Source organism: Odontesthes bonariensis, chromosome 16 (assembly GCF_027942865.1).
Source record: "Odontesthes bonariensis isolate fOdoBon6 chromosome 16, fOdoBon6.hap1, whole genome shotgun sequence".
NCBI lineage: Eukaryota > Metazoa > Chordata > Actinopteri > Atheriniformes > Atherinopsidae > Odontesthes > Odontesthes bonariensis.
Window position 1 is genome coordinate 11,532,629 of NC_134521.1, and position 18,602 is coordinate 11,551,230.

At 40.0% G+C, this 18,602-nt stretch overlaps 2 protein-coding genes across 3 annotated transcripts; one reads left to right on the plus strand and one right to left on the minus strand.

The window, feature by feature from the left end:
- The first annotated feature begins 5,004 nt into the window (after positions 1-5,004).
- Positions 5,005-10,725, plus strand: mogat3b (monoacylglycerol O-acyltransferase 3b). The gene is made up of 8 exons (XM_075487859.1): positions 5,005-5,066; positions 5,496-5,586; positions 5,732-5,839; positions 6,888-6,958; positions 7,453-7,657; positions 8,175-8,349; positions 8,440-8,624; positions 9,372-10,725. Exons 2-8 carry the CDS (start codon positions 5,505-5,507, stop codon positions 9,524-9,526), a joined length of 981 nt encoding a protein of 326 aa, XP_075343974.1. The 5' UTR covers positions 5,005-5,066; positions 5,496-5,504; the 3' UTR covers positions 9,527-10,725.
- Positions 10,726-11,020: 295 nt separating this feature from the next.
- srrt (serrate RNA effector molecule homolog (Arabidopsis)) lies at positions 11,021-18,602 on the minus strand. 2 transcript variants are annotated; one of them, XM_075487847.1, is made up of 20 exons: positions 18,491-18,602; positions 17,751-17,869; positions 17,426-17,554; positions 17,201-17,347; positions 16,678-16,866; positions 14,946-15,115; positions 14,645-14,829; positions 14,464-14,574; positions 14,220-14,373; positions 13,978-14,126; positions 13,799-13,860; positions 13,579-13,657; positions 13,033-13,224; positions 12,768-12,938; positions 12,522-12,675; positions 12,146-12,339; positions 11,851-12,007; positions 11,662-11,754; positions 11,436-11,538; positions 11,021-11,272 (listed from the first exon to the last, which is right to left on the minus strand). In XM_075487847.1, exons 2-20 carry the CDS (start codon positions 17,867-17,869, stop codon positions 11,197-11,199), a joined length of 2,634 nt encoding a protein of 877 aa, XP_075343962.1. In that variant the 5' UTR covers positions 18,491-18,602; the 3' UTR covers positions 11,021-11,196. The 2 variants fall into 2 exon arrangements, with proteins under 2 accessions (XP_075343962.1, XP_075343963.1); XM_075487848.1 differs by having other exon boundaries at positions 11,136-11,272; positions 11,425-11,538.

Consider the following 18,602-nt stretch of genomic DNA (forward strand, 5'->3'; position numbering starts at 1 on the left):
CTGTCAAGGATGACAATATTATGAGAACGTCATAGTGATGTCACAGAGGATAAAAAGTAATATTCAATATAATATAAGCTTGCCATAAACCCTGTGCTGAGTGCTTCAAAGGAAGCTGAGCCGAATAATTGTGTGAAGTCTGAAGGACCACTCATTTTAATGAAAGCCAGTCAAAATTCATAGTTTGGAAGTTTCTGTTAGTACAGAACCAACCCCCCCCCCCAAAAAAAAAAAAAAAAAATGTTTTATACACTACTAAGGTGAGGACAACTTAATGTAAACTTTCATTTTAAGTTATATAATAGGGGGTGAGCCTCCGGTTGTTCCTCACTATTATTAGCCTGCCTCAGCCACAGATGGATAGATGGACAACAAGTCCACATTTGGTTGTGCTTTAACTTTGTCCAAATATTCAAATTGAGCAGACAGTCTGCAGCATGTCTGCTGCCAGTGCAGCAAGTGCATTGGAGCTTAAAGATAATTTGCTTGTATCTGTGATTGGCCCCTGATGTCCCTCCTGGTGAGAGCACTCACACGTCAGTAAAGGTACATCTGTTTACCCTTTACACCAGCTTGTGCACTGTTGAGCACAATGATAGAAGATGATTGTATGTGATTTAGAGTTAGATATGCACTGTAAAACTTCTCACTGTGTCCTTGCACCTTCTTATTTTCTCACACCACAATGTGTATTTGCTACGTTGGTTCACAGGAAAGATGCAAACTCAAAAAACTTTTGCTACCTTTTTAAAATCTTAACATGCCTAAATTTTACATTGTGTGAAACTGTCATATATGCTCGAAAATAGTAAAATGATGACATTTTCAGGCTCACAATATGTTACATGCCTAGTGTCTTTCCAATATGAGATGACAGTATGTTGCAATTCGCTTTATGTGAATAAACGTGATATTGCACAACTATTTTATGTTCCAACAGACTTTGAAGGTGGTAAAACGGGCTGAATAGTGGAATTACATCACACATAGTCATTAACAACAAGCTCAAATCCCATCTGTCCCAATATTGTCTGACAACTTTTCCTTTTTTAACTTGGCTGACAATCACAGTTGGTTAGAGTTAGGCATGAGAAATACTTCATGAGTTAAAAAAAAAAGCAATACCACCTTACAATTACTGCGCCTCTATGCCACACTTCTACAATTTAGACTTGTGGACAAGATGCCTTGGCTGGCCTGGTAGTGTAGATGAGAATGACTTTATTGGAAAAGGATTTAAAGTACTCACCTAAATTTACCAAATAATTCTGGTAACAGTTTTGTCAGTAAATGACTGTTTATTTACTTCAGTCCAAAGAATGCACCTTTTATCAAATACAGTACTCAACCAATATTAAAGATTGCTACTGTAATACCTCATTTATCCTGCAGAGGGCGTCAGAGGACCGAGACCTTAATCACCTGGGCAGGTCACCAGTCCATCACAGAGCTACAGACATATAGACAACTTTGAATGTTCCCACTCACACAGTAAATACCTGCCATATGTGTGTGTATTTTATTCTCTTTATGCATTCCAGTTTACGTTATGACACTCACTGATGATAATATAGCGGTTTTATTGTAATCTAATGTCAGGGGTTTACAGTTCATGGTTTAGCTTTGTTTCCAAAAAGCTCCAGATCACAAGGTTGATTTACAAAGAGTGTTTCTTTCATTTTTCATGCTGAAAAGTTTAGATGTGTTCCTGGAACACATTCTAAAGATTATCAGCAAACTCCATCTTTCTCATTCACATTGATGGATCGATGTGAGCCAACCATCATGATAAAGAAAACAGCCTATGAAGGGGGTATAGGAACTTTGCTCAAAATTATTTTAGCTGTACCTTTGTTTAAAAAAACAGATGACACTTGGAAATGTTAATTAACTACAGTTAAATCTTTCAGGTAGGTAATCTTACATTTATACATTTCAGAAATGATGATGACAAAAAGTCAGTGGAAAATAATCACTTGACAATGCTGCAAATATAAGCTCTTACACTCTTACTTAGGGAATGGTTGTTGTTAATGTAATGCATCTTGTCTATATTTCAAATAAAAAAATAAAACCTTTCTCTAAAATTTCATGGAAGTAAATACAGTGGACAATATTTAATTTTCTCTGGCATCTAAAGCTGAATATTTGTATCCTTGATGGATCTGAAGGTAAGATGAAGTTTCAAAAGTGATGTCAATTATTAGAGAAGTGCATTTGTTTTATGCTACAAGTGGTGAAATCAACTGAAAGGTGCAATCAATTGCTAACAGAACTTTCAAAGATTTGTCAGCCTCAGCTGCATACTTACCATTGGTAGTTTTTTTACAGGCTCAGGCTGTTAATTGGTACGGATATGAAACATGTACCAGCTTGGATTTTGCTCCAGCTGAGGTTCCATGGCGTAAAACACACGAGCTGACAAAGATGAGTGTGGATCTGACCAAAGCTAAATAGAAAAAACAATAATCAGTGATCGCTGACAGGCGACAAATGAAAAGTCCATTTGAGAGTTGCATTTATAATAGTATCTCAAAGGTAATATACTGGATTTTGTGATAACCACTGAGAGGCTGACATGAACAAACCCCCGTCAGACGATGTCCCCCTGCCGAAACAGAATCATTGGTGTGTCGGTCCAGCTGGAAGAAAGCAAAACTCAGAGCAATAAGCAAGAGTAAGAGACCTCTGCTGAAGCCACAAATTCCTTTTTCTGAGGTTCAACCCAAGTAGAAAACAGTAGTTGTAACAAAGAAGTTCAAAAGTGCCAAAAGCAAATGGCTCCTTGATTCATGAAATACAAAAGTCAGAGGGGCCAAGGCAAATATTGCTCCATCACCAGAGGTATCACAGGGCAAAACGGGAAAAAGACAGAGCAGTGATCCACTGCACAGGTCACACAGAGCTCTGTTTTTTATGCCACTGTGATCCACTACTTTAGGGGCGGTACGACACGTGTTTTGTCTTCGGTGCAATTTCTAAGAAGCTGAGAGTTGAGACCACTTTGTTGTTATGAGTCCACGTCTCCCTCTCTACAACCTCCATAGCTGTTTCAGTGGTGAGGAGGATCTAAAACAGACTCAACCAGCAGTTATGCCTCCAATACTTCCTCCTGAGGACTTTCTCTTAAACTCAACTAACTGGTTTCAGGTGGCAGAGTCGCTGTGGCTGGTGAAAGCCGGGCGTTGTCTACATGTGAATGTAGCGCTGCAGGAGCAGCAGTAGGGCAGAAGAACAAGGCCTTACAACGATTCCAACTGGTCCTATTTCTTCTTGTGAAGTTTCCCAAACACAGTCTTAAGAGGCCTGAGAACGTGTTTGATACTAAAAGGCATGTGCACATGCGAAGCAGGAGGTAGTAATTTATCTTAAAAACACATCAGTTCATTACACCACTTAATCTGCTGTATTCATCCATGGCTTTGGAAACAAGTTATTTCAAACTGGCTGCATGCTGCTTCTGCACTCACGGTCCACTGTAGGTAAAAGTAACGTTTGTGTGTGCATCCACATTTCATGACAATAAAGGTGAAGTCTGTCTGTTAGGGTTTGGCAGGACACGGATGCGGACTCCAGAGGTGAAAAGCAAACTTGATTTATTTACAACAAAAACAAGGCGCGGCTGAGCCGGATACCAACAACTTAACTGTGAGAAAACAAAAAGACTTGGCTTGACAAAGCTTGACAACGCTTGACTATGACCTTGGCGTGGAGGGTGAATGCAGAGTAGGAATTCACAAAATGAAAGGGGAAACCTGGAAACTAAATACTGAACTGGGTGATTGGTAAATGGGTGCAGCTGAAGATTATGAACAGGTGACGTGAGTGAACTAATGAGCTGGCACGGGAAGTGAGGGAAAAGCAAATGGCAAAACTCAACTAAACATGGACTTAAACTAAGACGTGACTAAGCATGATAAAACACAAAACCAAAAACATGGGGAACCCCATGAACGTGACAAAGTCAATAAACTGTTATACAGTTATTGACTTCAGCTTAGATGAGTACTTTAATAGTCAAGCCCGTGTTTCTGCAACAAAAAGAACTTTGTCGAGCTTTTGGAGTGAGTCGCTGTTTGAAAGGATTTAAATCAGATTGAATCAGATTAAAGTTACTTTTATGCAGTCAGAGGTCAGATTCTTTTCACAGGATCCACTGTGTAAATCATGATGCCATTCGTAGGAACTTATTTCATGCGAGTTGCCTTGGTTTTATTTTTAGGACTTTTTGGTGGTTTTGTTTCTTAATGGACAGAGAGTTTGCCCCATCGGATGAGCCATCCCAAGTAAGATACAGACTTAAAAGCTCAATTTCGATTTTACAAAAACTCATTTTACGTCTGCTCCTTGGTGAACTGAAGCGCTTTGTCTCTGTTACACATGACCTCCTGTCTTTACATAACATGGAATTTAACAATGTAAATCTAGCACCCCTCAGCTGCCTTTGCAAAGCTACGAATCAAAAATTACTAGATAGATAGATAGATAGATAGATAGATTACATACAGAAATGTACAAAGACACAACAGTGGAAAACACCAGCACCCATATAAAGATAATAATAATTATTCTAATAATGATGTTATAATATTAGTATACTAGTACTAGTAATGAAAATAGTAATAATAGTAATAATGATGATAATAATAAAGAATAAAGGAAGAACAGCAGATGAAATTTAAGGAAATCAAATCAAATTTGAGACTAAATAGTTTGAGCCAGGTATCTACTCAGTTTTCAGAGATAAATGAACCCAAAGAAACAATAACCTTTCTCTTGTAAACCTATCTTAAACTATAAACTATCTTCTGCCAAAAGTGTGGCCAAACACTAATCTTATCATAAAATCATTGTTTGTTCCTTTGATGATCCTACATACAAAGTACCCGGCTATAAAACATGCCATGGTTATCTCTCACACAGCGTGTATGTCAAAGTATCAGGGGAGTGGATTTGTTATCACCAGCCTCACAGTGCATGAACTGGGCAAAGTGCACTCAGCTCAACAAGGGAAAAGCAGCGTGTGTTCATCCATTCAAATTAACCTTGGAAGAAGCTCTCGGAAGGTAAGAAACCACATTTTATACGAAGCAGAATGATCATAAAAGCTGTTTTATGTTGTCATGGTGACTCCTAGCCAATGGTGTTTTTGTGATCCCACCAGCCTGACTGGTAAACTCAGTCAGGTCAAAACTTCATAATAATAAATGCATGTAGGGGTTTGCCTGTTAGCTTGCTCATGAGTAAGTCATTTGATCAGGCTGCTGAATGCCACACAAGTTTATTTCATCCCTAAAGGAACACAGAGGGCACGAGCTGGGGTAGATACTGATTATCAAAGCAATCTGTTAGAGACATCAATGATCATGATTTTATTGGCTTGGATTCATTTCTACGGGCGTGAGATATATCTTTTCAGTACCTGTGAACTTGAATGGATGCAAGCCAAGTTTAAAATATTATTGACTGCTGAAAATGGATGGTCTTGACTCCAGGCTGCAAGCATGACTCAAGAAAAATCTCAGCTGAAGAAGTTTTTGGAGGTAATAAGTGTTCTGCAGTGGGTGGTGTGCTTTCTCTTCTTAGGTAAGATCCCATGACATGTTCCATCTTTTTCTTTAAGTCTTTCCTGCATCTGACTAACACTGTGCTGATAAGTAGTCTGAGCTCACGTGAGTCATCTCTTGTCTCTTGTACCCCAACATATGGACAAATAATCTTCCAACTGCAGGAGTGACCTGCATTATCTTGATGGTGTATCTTATGTTTACCTCTCTGTGGCCGCTGTCCGCTCTGTACTTCATCTGGCTGGTGACGGACTGGCAAACCCCTGAAAGAGGTAAAGCAATTCACTTTTGAAACACTGAGTTTTCAGTGTGCTGACGCTGGACGAGTTACACAAAAAGATCAGAATGAACTCTGAAAGAAACACAGTGTTTGACGTGCTGCAGATGTTTATTTTCCCATAATGCAATGCAGAAATGATGTGAGGGGCTGGTGGTGGACTTGATCAGCCTGAGACATGCTCTGCTGTGATTGGCTGTTACATTGTGTGCTGTTATGGACGCAGACTGGACAAACAGCCTCTAAAACCGTCACTGCATTGAAAGAAGATTTAGTCATTCACAGTGTAAAAAGAGTTTGTAATATATTGTGTTTTTCATAGACTAAATTAGGCCCAGGGGAGCTTTTACATCGTTATATTCCAGCTAGGACACTGAGGTAGACTTATCACATGCTCTGAGATGTTCTGAGATCCATTGAAAAATAAAGGTGATTGTGCCTTTGCAGTGGCTGCTCCTAAACTATGGAGTAAGAACTGTTTAAACCCTCTTCTCATTGGCAAATATTTAAGTGGAGCACAACATCTTGATGTTAACTATCTTAGAAATAGTTTCTAATCTTATTTTACCATTTTATGACCCACTTTGTTTTTATGGAATGCTTATTTATTCTTTGTTTGTTTAACTTTTATTGTAATCCACTGGTAAAACTGACTAATTGTATGGAAGAAGAGCTGAAATGCTTATAAATTATAGATAAAAAAGCTCTTTAAATGTGTCAATTTTCTTTCCATGAACCTTGATCATTAAGACGTTTAGCTGCTGAGACTATTTTCTGAATTTTTACAGTCTTCATTTTAAGACAAAACAGCAACTTGCAGAAACTTTCCATGTTTTCAGTCTAAGGTGCAGAGCTCAGCTCCTCAATTTCTCTTTTGCATTGCATCATGGAATTGCACCAGTATTCCATACTGTAGACAGCAATAGTGTCCATAAGTAGCTTTAGAAATCAAAGCTGTTTATTGTCAAGTTAGCATACTGTTAGTATATCAAAGGTTGTGACTGGGGCTTTAAGTGTCTCAAAGATGTTAATGTCTCCATCAGGGGGCAGGACAACAAAGTTTGTGAGGAAGTGGAGGGTGTGGGAGCACTTCAGAGACTTTTTTCCAGTTAAAGTAAGTTTCATTTTACACTTTCTAACATGGTTTGCTTGTATTTGAATGTAATGTATGGATGTTTATTACAAGCCCATACTGACGGCAATATGTGAAGACACAAAATGCTGTGTATGCAGTTCATTCAAAGCAGTTACAATACCCACTTCAATATTTTGTACAGCCATTATGAGATAAGAAAAGTGCACAAATTAATTAAGTTAACAATATTCCAGTCCTGGTATTATCTACTGAGATTCTTTATCAAAGCAGATGACAAATGCTTCTATGACATGAAAGTCTTCATAATGAGCATTTAATTTAGGAGGCCGTTAATCAGAACACTTTCATTAATTCTCCCTGTCAAATGTCTGCCTGCAAGAGCCAGTTAACATGAAAATCTGCTCTCGATCTCCATTCAGTCAGATAACACACAGTGAAAGTGCGTTTCGGTCTTGTGATTAACAGCAGAGATTGATTGGGAAAAAACTATGTTAATATTCTTTCTTGCACAGCTCGTGAAGACAGCAGAGTTGAATCCAAAGAAAAACTACATCTTTGGAAGTCATCCGCATGGTATCATGGCTGTGGGGGGCTTTGCCTGCTTCAGCACAGAGGCGTGTGGATTCGCGGAGGCATTTCCCGGGGTGCGATCCAACCTGGCAGTACTGGCCGGCCTATTCAAGATTCCTATCCTTAGGGACTACCTAATGAGTGCAGGTATTTATAAAATGTTCAACAAGGGGACTGAACCACTCTGTCTCAATCTGAAAAGCTATTTGTAGTTGATCCAAATTGGTCAAAGGCCTTTTCTGGCACAAAACCAATAAGTTATTGATGATGCTGCAGTAACCATATATAATGCTTTTAGAATATTTGTGCTAGAGATATAAAGGTTGCAGAGATACAATGACATCAGATTTATTATCTGTTAGATTAAAAAGGAAGCCAAACATATTTACACATGATTGATGCTCTGACAGTTTAGTACCAAATAAACAATCCATTTTCACTAATGGAATCTGAGCAAATGTACATTTGAGCCAATGAACAACCTCTACATGCAGAGAGGTGTCTGTGTTTGTAATCACTGTGACAGTAACCTCTTGATTGTGTGACACCATGTCTTTTTACAAATTAATAAGAAATACAGTCGCTCCGTTTTGCACTTGCCTTTAAACCAAATTAGTCTCTGTTGGCTGAACCGCTGATGCTCTCACTTTGTCTGTGTGATAAGGCCTTTATCCTGTCAGCAAACCCAGCCTTGTCCACCTCCTTTCCAAAAGAGGCAAAGGAAATGCAGTGGTGATTGTGGTGGGAGGTGCTGCTGAGTCTCTGGCGTCCTCGCCTGGAGTCAACACAGTGGTCATGAAGCAAAGAAAAGGGTTTGTCAAGATCGCTCTCGAGTTTGGGTGAGAACACAAAGTAGATAACAGAAAATAACAGCCAATCATCAAGTGCCACATGGAAAATGCCTGGAATATTCATGTGATTCTCCACAGAGCTGATCTGGTGCCCGTTTACACATTCGGGGAGAACGAACTCTTTCAGCAGGTGATTTTATCAGAGGGAAGTCTGGGTCGCAGGTTGCAGGTCTTGTTTAAAAAGATCATGGGATTTGCCCCATGTCTATTTGTTGGTGAGCACTTACTCATCCTGCCCAAAAGGAGTCCAGTCACCACTGTTGGTGAGTATTAAAGGGATAGTTCGCCTCTTTTGACATGAAGCTGTATGACATCCTATACTAGCAATATCGTTTATGAACATTTTCTTACCCCCTGCTGCGTACTGTGAGCCGAGTTTTGGCCTCGTTTCGGCGTTGACGTAGGTAGTCCGGCTAGTTGGCTGGGGCTTAAAAAATAAAGCATTTTGCTTCTCAAAACAATATGCGTTCAAAAGAGTAATATATTTGCATCACAAAATCGTTCTCCAGGAAAAAGTCAGACCTCACAATCGCTTGGCACTATTTTCTCTCCCTTCGTATCACTGCGTGCTGCCCCCTGCCGATAGCTGCACCTGTTACGGTGTTTGCTGCTCGGTCTGCACTTCGGTCTACACAGCACGCAGTGATACGAAGGGAGAGAAAATAGCGCCAAGTGATTGTGAGGTCTGACTTTCTCCTGGAGAACGATTTTGTGATGCAAATGTATTACTCTTTTGAACGCAAATTGTTTTGAGAAGCAAAACGCTTTATTTTTTAAACCCCAGCCAACTAGCTGGACTACTTTTGTCAACGCCAAAACGAGGCTGGAACTCGGTTCACAGGACGCAGCAGGGGGTAAGAAAATGTTCACAAATGATATTACTAGTATGGGATGTCATACAGCTTCATGTCAAAAGAGGCGAACTATACTTTTAAATTAGTCTTCAAAAAAATACTAATGCATATTTGATGCACTGAGCCCCTTTTTTGGTCTTATGCTACTTCTTTCAGTGGGAAGTCCAATCTCAGTGCCACAGCGTGTCACACCGACCGAGGAGGAGGTTGACCACTATCACACACTCTACATGGAGGCCCTCGCTAAATTATTCCATGAAAACAAGGTCAGCTGTGGGCTCTCTGAAAGCCACAAGCTTCAGATCATTTAGACATTTCTTTCTGACAATAACAAGGTTGTTGTGTTCTTCTGCACTGCCATCAGTGGGGACTACTCAAAAAAGGAACTAAGTGTACAGCTCAGGGCTGCACAAACATTTCACAAAACTCTACCAAAGGTTTCTATTTAGGAGTCCTCAATTAACTAGTTAGAATACCTCTCAGAGAGTAAGGAGGAGTACTCAACTGCCAAAAATGACCACCAAGGTTAAGTAAACTCTAAGCTATACTTTATAAGAAAACAAAAACATCGTTGAAAGCACAAGTCCACATGCATCACAGCCTATTCACTAATATCCACCCATCCATCCATTTTCTGTACCTGCTTAATCCAATTTCAGGTCATGGGGGGGCTCCAGCCTATCCCAGCTGTCATTGGGCGAGAGGCAGAGTACACTCTGGACAGGTCGCCACTTCATCACAGGGCTCTACTGTAACATGCTGGCAATTTTACATTTTGGAAAAAAAAACTATTTCACATCATTATTCCAGTTTACAGATATGGTGCTCAGTTTCTTCCTGCTCTGTCTGAGACTAACAGAGAAAAAACTCCTGCAGACTTTAATGAATCGTTTTTATCTGCTCTAAAGCCTCCTTAAAATCCTCTGCAGTATTTCAGTTTTCTAACTCTCTTAAGAGCTAAAACATTTTGATAATTTTTCTCATTTCATTGCTTAATGCAGTGCATTCCTAAGCTTTATGAATAACCTCCTAATACGCCAGACCTGCATAAAACAGGATCAGTGAGCTGGGGGTTTATTTTTTATTTTTTTTTAAAGCGAACCAATCACTAATTTCAGAACTCATACCCAGCAATGGTGTCAGTTACTTCTCATTGATGCAAAACTTGTGTCTTCTCTTTGATCAGAGAGCTCTTCTAAGCTAGGACTCCTGCCTGGAAACTGGGAGCTCTCAGAATGTTTGAAAATGCAGCCCCTTATCTTTCACATTGCTGTAAGGTTCTGTTTATACTGGAAACTCTGACTGTTTGTACAGAATTACATGCTCTTTTAATAACAATAACAATGCGAGGGCCATTACGTGGGATTGCCATCTAATGAAGATATATCATTATGTTCAACATTTATGTATTTGTTGTATATTGACCTATGATCTAGATACTTGCAATGAATGACCATGTGGTTTAAATGATAAATTATTGGTGAAGATCATCTGTCATGACTCTTTTATCCCCCCTAGTTCGCAGCACAAAAATTAACTCCGCCCATTTACAACAGAACCAAATCTGTATCTTTTTTTTAAACTAAAATCTCATACAAAATATAATCATACAAACATATAAGCTCTCAGTAACTGTGTAGTTATTAAACCTGATCCTAAGCTCCTAAAAAACACAAGGATATGAGTTGTTGGGGATAAACTCCCATTAGCATCTTATCTTTTAAATCTTTATCATTTGGGTGCCTTTATTGGCCTAAAGTCGTACACAATTTGGATTTAGTTAATAAGTCATGAAAGCATAGAAATGGATATTGATCACAACTTTATTGAGGAATCGTTTTACAGCAGTACAGAAGGGTGTTCCAGTTGCACAATAATTACAAAATGATGCAGTTTTGAGAGAAAATTATCCTATTTGGAAAAAAAAAATAAAAATAAAAAAATAAAAATCGGGCAGAACACAACGCAAGACATAAACCTTCTAAAAGAAGTCCATATCATCTGGAGCATCCAGGTCACGATACTCGATGATATTGCGTGGATCACCTCGAGACATTCTGAGATGGTTGGGAAAAAAATTAAAAGACAGGAGTTATCTTAAAAAGATTGAAATAAAAATAAACCTTTAAAAGAAAAAAAAAAAAAAAAAAAAAACTCCTCAACAGCAGAAAATCAAGACTGCTCATTACAAAATAAGAATCGTACGTACAATGCTCTTACCTGATGCTGCGTGGCTTACCCAGGTAGCCACCTTGTCCACGGAAGTTGTCATAGTTGCCTCGGCCTCCGACAAATTGGTTAGGGGGGTAAGGAGGTCCACCCGCTGTCAAGATAGATAATCAAACAATGAAAATATATACATAATATACACACATATATGTATCTAAAGCTGTGATAAACGGACACATTTTCAGTGTCAGAACAGGTGAGGGTGGAGGGAACATACCACCGTAGCCCATCAGGGGCGGACGAGGCTGTCCAAAGCCCATTGGACCCTGAGGACCTTGAGGAGGAAAAGGCATTGTGGGAGAAAGCAAACCTGAACAACAAAAGAAAAAAGACAAGCTTATTATCATCGCTACGAGGCCTAGCACAACAATTTATTAAGCCGTTAAAGGGGAAATCATGTGCCGACCTTGCCCTGGGCCCGGAAGAGGAGGAAGTTTCATTTCTGGCAGCGACGGTCTCTTAGCATCCATCAGGAAATTGTTAAAGAACGAAACCTCCTTTTTCACCTCTTCGATTTTATCTCCATGTTTGTTCAGGATGTGCTTCCGTACAAACTCTGGACCCTTCAAATTCATTTGAAAAGAAATCAAAGATAATGCCCGTTATATACTAGTGTTGCAGCAAAGTAACCGAAACATTTCAAACTTTCGAGTGACTGGGAAAACTTAAGTCGCAGCATTTCAGACTCTTCAGCGGTTCACCTTAAATTTTTTGCCACTTAGAGGGCAGAGCCATTTGTCCTTTCCCAGCTCTTGTGTGTTGGCAGAGACGAACTTCTCCACCTCCTCCTCGGGATCTTTGCGGCCCATCTTTCCTGCCTCTTCCTCAGAAAGGACTTCTTTTAAACTAAACATGGGAATCAACTTCTCCTCGATCATCTTCTGCCACTGTTGCACTGTTTAAAGACAATGGGAGAGGTGCCAAAACACGCGACTAAGGTTACAAGTACGACTTAAAAATCGGTAACTTTTAAGCACTCAATATGTGGGGTGTAGTGACATCTGCTGGCAAAAAGCCAGCTCTACAGCTAATGTTGGGGTGCTTCCCCTCAGGACTTTTCACTGGAAACACACCGACCTTCTCCGTGTGTGATGCGGTTGGGAGGAATGGGTCCACGGACGTGAATCATGCCACAACGATTGGGCATTTCATCCTCACTGGGGTATTCACAGGTGTTGTAGTAATCAACTGAATGCACAATCCGCAGATACAAGATCAAACGGTCCAACACCTGAAACAAGACAGTTTTGGCCGATTAGTCAATGAATAAACGTGAAAAATAACGTATTGCTTTAACTTAAAACTGTACAGCGAAGGTCAAACCTTGGCTAGTTTGTCATCCCTCTCCACGGTGGTCTCGGTAGGGTTTCCCTCTTTGTTGTTTTCCTCGGTATCCATTCCACTCCCAGAGCCCAGGAGCTCCTCTTCCTCAGCACTCACCTCCTCTATCAGGTAATCAGTAATGTTTTTCATGATCGGATTCTGAGTTGGCCTCTTTTGGAAAGAAAAGTAACACGTAAATAAGAAACTGAAAAATTGCAAGATAGAAGTACTTAGAAGTGCAAATGTGTTCGAACAGGCACCATACCTCAGAGCTCTGCCCTTCCTCCTGACTTTTGCTGCTCCAAAGCTCCCCTTTTTCATCCAAAGCATGAATGAGCTTGGCAGACAACTTGATGTCATTGCGGAGCACTTGCTTGTGTTGACTGATGCCATTAACATGGCGCACCCTCCGAGCAAGGTCCCTGTTCACCCCTGGTGCCAGTTCACAGTCTCGCAGCTGTTCAGGGTTTAGAGTAAAACTGATTTTTAACTGCATCGACAGCTATTTGAGAGTTTGCACAATAACAAAAGCTTTGAGGCAGCCTGAATACGAGCTTCACTCCAGCTCTGATTTACTGAAAAGTGCCATTGATTCTACAGTCAAATGAAAGAGTAGAAACAACAATGCCATCAACCGGAAAGCAAAGACATGCATTTGAAATGAGAACCAGCTAATTCAATCAACAAACATATCTAGAAGCGGCCGTTCAGTACTGCAGAACACATAAATAAGACAACATAACCAACTGAAAGACATTTGTGGCTCTCTCATCTGTAAAATACCTTTAACTTTCAATCGTTAAGCACCTACTCGTATGTTCTGAAGGTTCCAACAGACTTCTTTGATGTTGATGCTACGGTCAAATGTCACCCAACAGCGCCGGAAAAACCTGAAAAACCCCATTTGATTGAATGTAATTATGTGTAATTTCTGTCTTATCTGATATATGCCTTAAAAGAATGTAAAATGTTATATTTCAGAGGGGTAAATCAAAGGAATGCAGTCCTGTTTTTTATTTTTTTAAACCAACCTGCGCTCAGGGTGGGGATCAGACAAGCAAACGCGCAGAAATCCAGGGTATCGACGACATAGCTGTGAAAAACAAACGGATGCAGATAATGAGTTAAGATGGAGGCATCAACTTTTCAGTGCACCCAGTGCTTTCACATCCTCTGAGCTCTTAGTAGGGCCAGCTGTGGTTCAACTCACAGCAACGATCTCAGCCTTGGAAATGCTGGGAGCAATGCTTCTCATGAACAGAGAGCAGGTTTTGTGCAGCGGACGGGGTCTGGGTGAGTCATCTTTGGGCTTCTTCTCTTCTTTCTTGTCCCCCTCAGAGTTCTCTTTTGGCTTCTCCTCTGAGCAAAAAAAGAAAACATTGGACAAAGCAGAATGTTTGAGGCGAATTCTTTGTGTTACCGTGGTCAGAAACTATGAATGTGATTATTCACCTTCACCCTCCTCTTCCTCCTCATCCTTTTCTTCTACCTCTTCCTTCTTCGCAGGTTTGTCTGAGCAGTTGGAGTCTGAGTCTGAGTCAGAGTCACTCTCGGAGACGCTGCCTTCATCATCACTGTCCCCACTGCGTTTCTTCTTTCTTCGTGCCTGACAAATGCAAATGAGAGCGATTAAGGCTAGTTATTATATTTCATTATATTGACGACACATACTTTAACTACTGGAATCAACAATAACCTTCTTATGTTCAGGCATTTCTTCTTTGACAACTTCTTTGTTCACTTCCTCTTTCACATCCTCCCCATCTGCTGTGGCTGGCCCGTCTGTGCTGGTAGGGTCACTCTCCTCCTGAGGAACAGTTCACTTTATTAACACAGAGCTGTGAAACCCCTACTAACTAACTGAAAATAACACATACCCTCTCAGCTTTGTCTCCCTCTTCTGAGGGCTTGTGGTTTCCAACCGCGTTTTTGAGGTCTTCTCTCTTTGGAGGCTCAGCTCCACCTGAAACAGCTCCCGACTTCTCTCTGTCCTCCTCCTCTTCAGACGGCATGTCCAAGATGCGAAGATCATGATCCGTCCCTCCTTCCATTTTTATCACAGCTGAGGAATGACAATAGGGCCAACAAATACCCTTCAGTGTTTTTTTTCACAATGAAACCTGATGAAGTTAGAAGTGAACACCAACAGCACTATTGGTATCATTTCTCAGGCCTCACCAGCATCCAGAACTTTGATGATGGCCGGGGTCTGCTCAATGTCCAGGGAGACATTATCAAACCAGCTATTCTCCATCAGGAACATGAAGACATTCAGACGATTGTGCAGGGCACTCTGGGCCTCTGCCTTAAGCCGGCTGGCCTCATCGGGGTGATATTTGGACCTGAACCTGTGTCCAGAGGTGGTGTCCAGAGAGGAGATGGGAGGGAATGGCGGGGGTTGGGATGAACGGGTTACAAAAGTTAGATAACATATAGATATTATATTCTAAATTACACCTGTCGGGTCATAAAAGTGTATTGAAAGAATGTTATTGATTTGCATAAAAGAATATATTCTTATTAGATTTTTCAACAAATTGTTCAAATCCAGACTGTTGGGCTGTTTGTTAGGAGAAGTTAAAAAAAAAAAAAGCCAAATTCAGTCAGTGGAATTTAAGTATCTGGGTGGTGATTATGATAATTTATCACAGGAAAGTTTGAGATTAACTCACCAACATAAGGAAAAAAAACAACAGAGATTATAAAATCAAGCATACACATAATCAGAATGTCACATTAAAATGTTTATCGTTGAGTGGACCACAGTTACCTTTTGTTCTGCCAGTTTAATAACAAATAAATACAGAGAAGGGGGGGGGGGTCTCTTCTGTGAAAATGCGCTCCACTTCACCCCAATGGTGTGTCTGTATACACACGAATTCGGTTTTGGAATTCGATTTGATCCAAATATAAAAAGAAAATGGTGTAGAAAAAGCATAAAACAAGAAAAAAATCCTCCATGTGCGGAGGACTACTTGACTGTCTATCTAAAATCCCTGGTACTGTGCGTCTAAGAGCAACTGCATTGTGCGCAGTGCAAGCCCTTGCTATCTAAGACCGGCTCGTGCAGGCGAATTCCACGTTTGCTCAGCTTGAAAAAAAAAATAAAAAATGCGCCGTCAACGTTGAAGTGGAAATGAAGGGAAGAAGAATGGGTTAATTCAAAGCACAATATTCTGCATGATACCTGTGAAATAAGTGTGATAAACATTAACAAACAATATACGATTGTAAACCATATTACATCAAATAGGAAAATCAAACCAAACAACAGAGATTGCTCATTGGTAAAAATAATAACACTAATAATTTGACTTTCGTTACTTGAGTTTAGTCAAAATTACAAGAAGCTTCATGATTGACTGCCTTTGAAACTCTGGCTGAACTCTAGCAACACAATAAGACGAAACAAAATTATTAAATGTGGAATTACACTGAATTTGGGTCAATTTTCTTACTTAATGCACTACAAGCACAACAGCAAAAAGCAATAGAAACAATATAATGATGTGTTCCTGGTGCTAGTACACGGATGCATCTGTCCTAATACCTTTTGTCTGTAAATATGGTTTTGTGTGAACATTAAGAGTTAATCAAGCACCTTCGTGTACGGAAAGTCTTATGTGTTGTAATCTCATATGTCCTAACTTGTTAGCCATTTTCATACTTGTGTTAACATTATTCTACAGTGTATGAATAATATCACAAGATGAATGCAGCTTAGGACCACACAACTTATCACATTCCTATATAAAAAAAAAAAAACACTTATTTCTAAAACAATTAACATTAATGAACAAATAATATGAAAATTTCTAATTTTTAGCTATCACAGACTAGGTGAAATGATATAATATTACAAAGTTCAAACTGATTAGGGTATATGTAGGAAAGGTAAATGAGATCGTACCACTCTTCATCTTTATGAGCCAAAAAGAAGTCTTGCATCTGCTGTCGACGGAAGTCGATCTTGTACTCATTGTAGCGTTTCACTGCTTCGGTCTCATCCACAGAATCATCTAAGGACAGCAGAAACTCCTTAAAGCTCTTCATTATAGGAGGGGGAGGACCCAAATCCATATCATGGATGTTACCAAGCCTAATGGGGAAAAAAAGTTAAGTGAGATGGAGCTTTAGTTGGGCCAACAAAGCCAAAAGAGGCTTTTTATTTGAATTTAATACGTCTCAGTGAAGAGACAGCTCAGTTAACAAATGGTCATTAAGGTGTCTGCTCTCCCTCATGAGCTGCATTCTCGTTTGTTCTTTATTTTTACTGCTATAGAAAAGATGTACTTCTAATTCCAACATGTCATTTAGCCTTTTCAGCAATTTGGTATAAACATGAAAAAGAACATGAGAAAATAAGATAAGAAAAAAATACATACAGACAAAGCTAAAGTTTAGAAGTGAGGCTGACCGATTCCACTTCTCACCTTGCCTGGATGGGGATGCCCTGATGAGGCTGCATGAGGTGCAGGTCAGGGTGGCCCCAGTGCTGTGGTGGACCATAGCTGGGCCCTCCTCCACCACCATATCCCAAGTCATAACCCCCACGATATGGGTCTCCGCCATGGTCATCCCTGCCAGGAAAGACGAAACAACTTGAATAGAAAAAGATTCTCGTTAAAAGACTGCAGCAGTGCTGATGTAAATCTCACCAGTCTCTTCTCATGCGTTTCTGCTGAGGACTCATGTCATGTCTGGGTGGGGTAAATCTCTCTCTCCGACCTCTGTCATAATCCCGGTATTCACCACGGCTACGACGCTCCCTGCCTCTGTCCCACTCCCTGGGGTATTCATTCAGAAACAATCAAACATTAATACATCTGTGATATCATTCACATCCAGTTTGAGTGCATAAGAGAGCCACCAATGACTTGCATTTTCTGAAAGTGAGGCAGCTGCATGAGGTTTGACGTCATCCTTGTCCTGGCTATTAGCTGAGTGAAATTTGGTGAGATTTACCACATCATGCCACCTTACCTGTCATTCCAGTCATCTCTGCGTCGGTCCTCTCTTTCTCTTGAGCGGTCATAGTCACTTCTCTCTCGCCTGAACTTGTCCCTTCTCCTTCGATCGTATTCATCATCACTGTCTCCCATCTTCAAGAAGGGATGCAAGTTTCGGTTAACAAGTAGAAAGATGGATGACTGGTGACCTGATAGCTAGTTTACTGATAGTGTGTATAGTGTTAATAAATAGACAATCCAAACTGTGAAATTAAGCATTTGCTTTATTAATGAAATAAGATGCCAAGAGTACATATTTGTTCTCGTTGATCTAATTCAAGGATTGGAGAGGAAAAACATTAACAAGGAGATAAATATAAACACTGATTAGGAAATCAGTAGATAAGTGATACCCATCTGGCCTACCACACAAGGCTTTTGTAAACTGCTGCAAGTTACAAACTTAATCAATAGAAGAGCAAATCTTGGACAACTTGCATTCCCACATTAGGTTAAAAAAAACAGCATTAATTGATAAAAAAAAAGTGTAGCTTTCAAAGTTTAAAGAAACAATTCTGATGAGGCTAATGTTCGGCTAATGCTATCCATGCTGCTATCTAACGTTAGCTAGCACGCTAGCTGTGCAAAAAATTAACTTCCCCGTCAACCTCACGACACAAAGCCGTCTTATTGAAACTGACAGATTGCCATCTATTTTTTCATTTTAACAATAGGTGATACGATATGATACAGCTTAAATAAGCAGCTACGTACCTTTAAATGTATTTGCTTTAATAATATTCGTGGCAGGCTCCCTCGTCTTTACCTTCCCTTCATCTTCTTAGTGTTGCGCAACGGTGAGCCGTCGGCAAACCACGAAAAGTGA

What these genes read in the sequence shown, in the direction of transcription:
- mogat3b (XM_075487859.1), top strand. Translation starts at nt 5,505, where the DNA reads ATGACTCAAGAAAAATCTCAGCTGAAGAAGTTTTTGGAGGTAATAAGT. An exon ending in CTGGCAAACCCCTGAAAGAG is followed by an intron (nt 5,840 to 6,887) that starts GTAAAGCAATTC and finishes TGTCTCCATCAG; the next exon opens with GGGGCAGGACAACAAAGTTT. An exon ending in GGACTACCTAATGAGTGCAG is followed by an intron (nt 7,658 to 8,174) that starts GTATTTATAAAA and finishes CTGTGTGATAAG; the next exon opens with GCCTTTATCCTGTCAGCAAA.
- srrt (XM_075487847.1), bottom strand. Translation starts at nt 17,869, where the DNA reads ATGGGAGACAGTGATGATGAATACGATCGAAGGAGAAGGGACAAGTTC. An exon ending in AAATGCCTGAACATAAGAAG is followed by an intron (nt 14,374 to 14,463) that starts GTTATTGTTGAT and finishes TGCATTTGTCAG; the next exon opens with GCACGAAGAAAGAAGAAACG. An exon ending in GCCCCTGATGGGCTACGGTG is followed by an intron (nt 11,539 to 11,661) that starts GTATGTTCCCTC and finishes CTATCTTGACAG; the next exon opens with CGGGTGGACCTCCTTACCCC.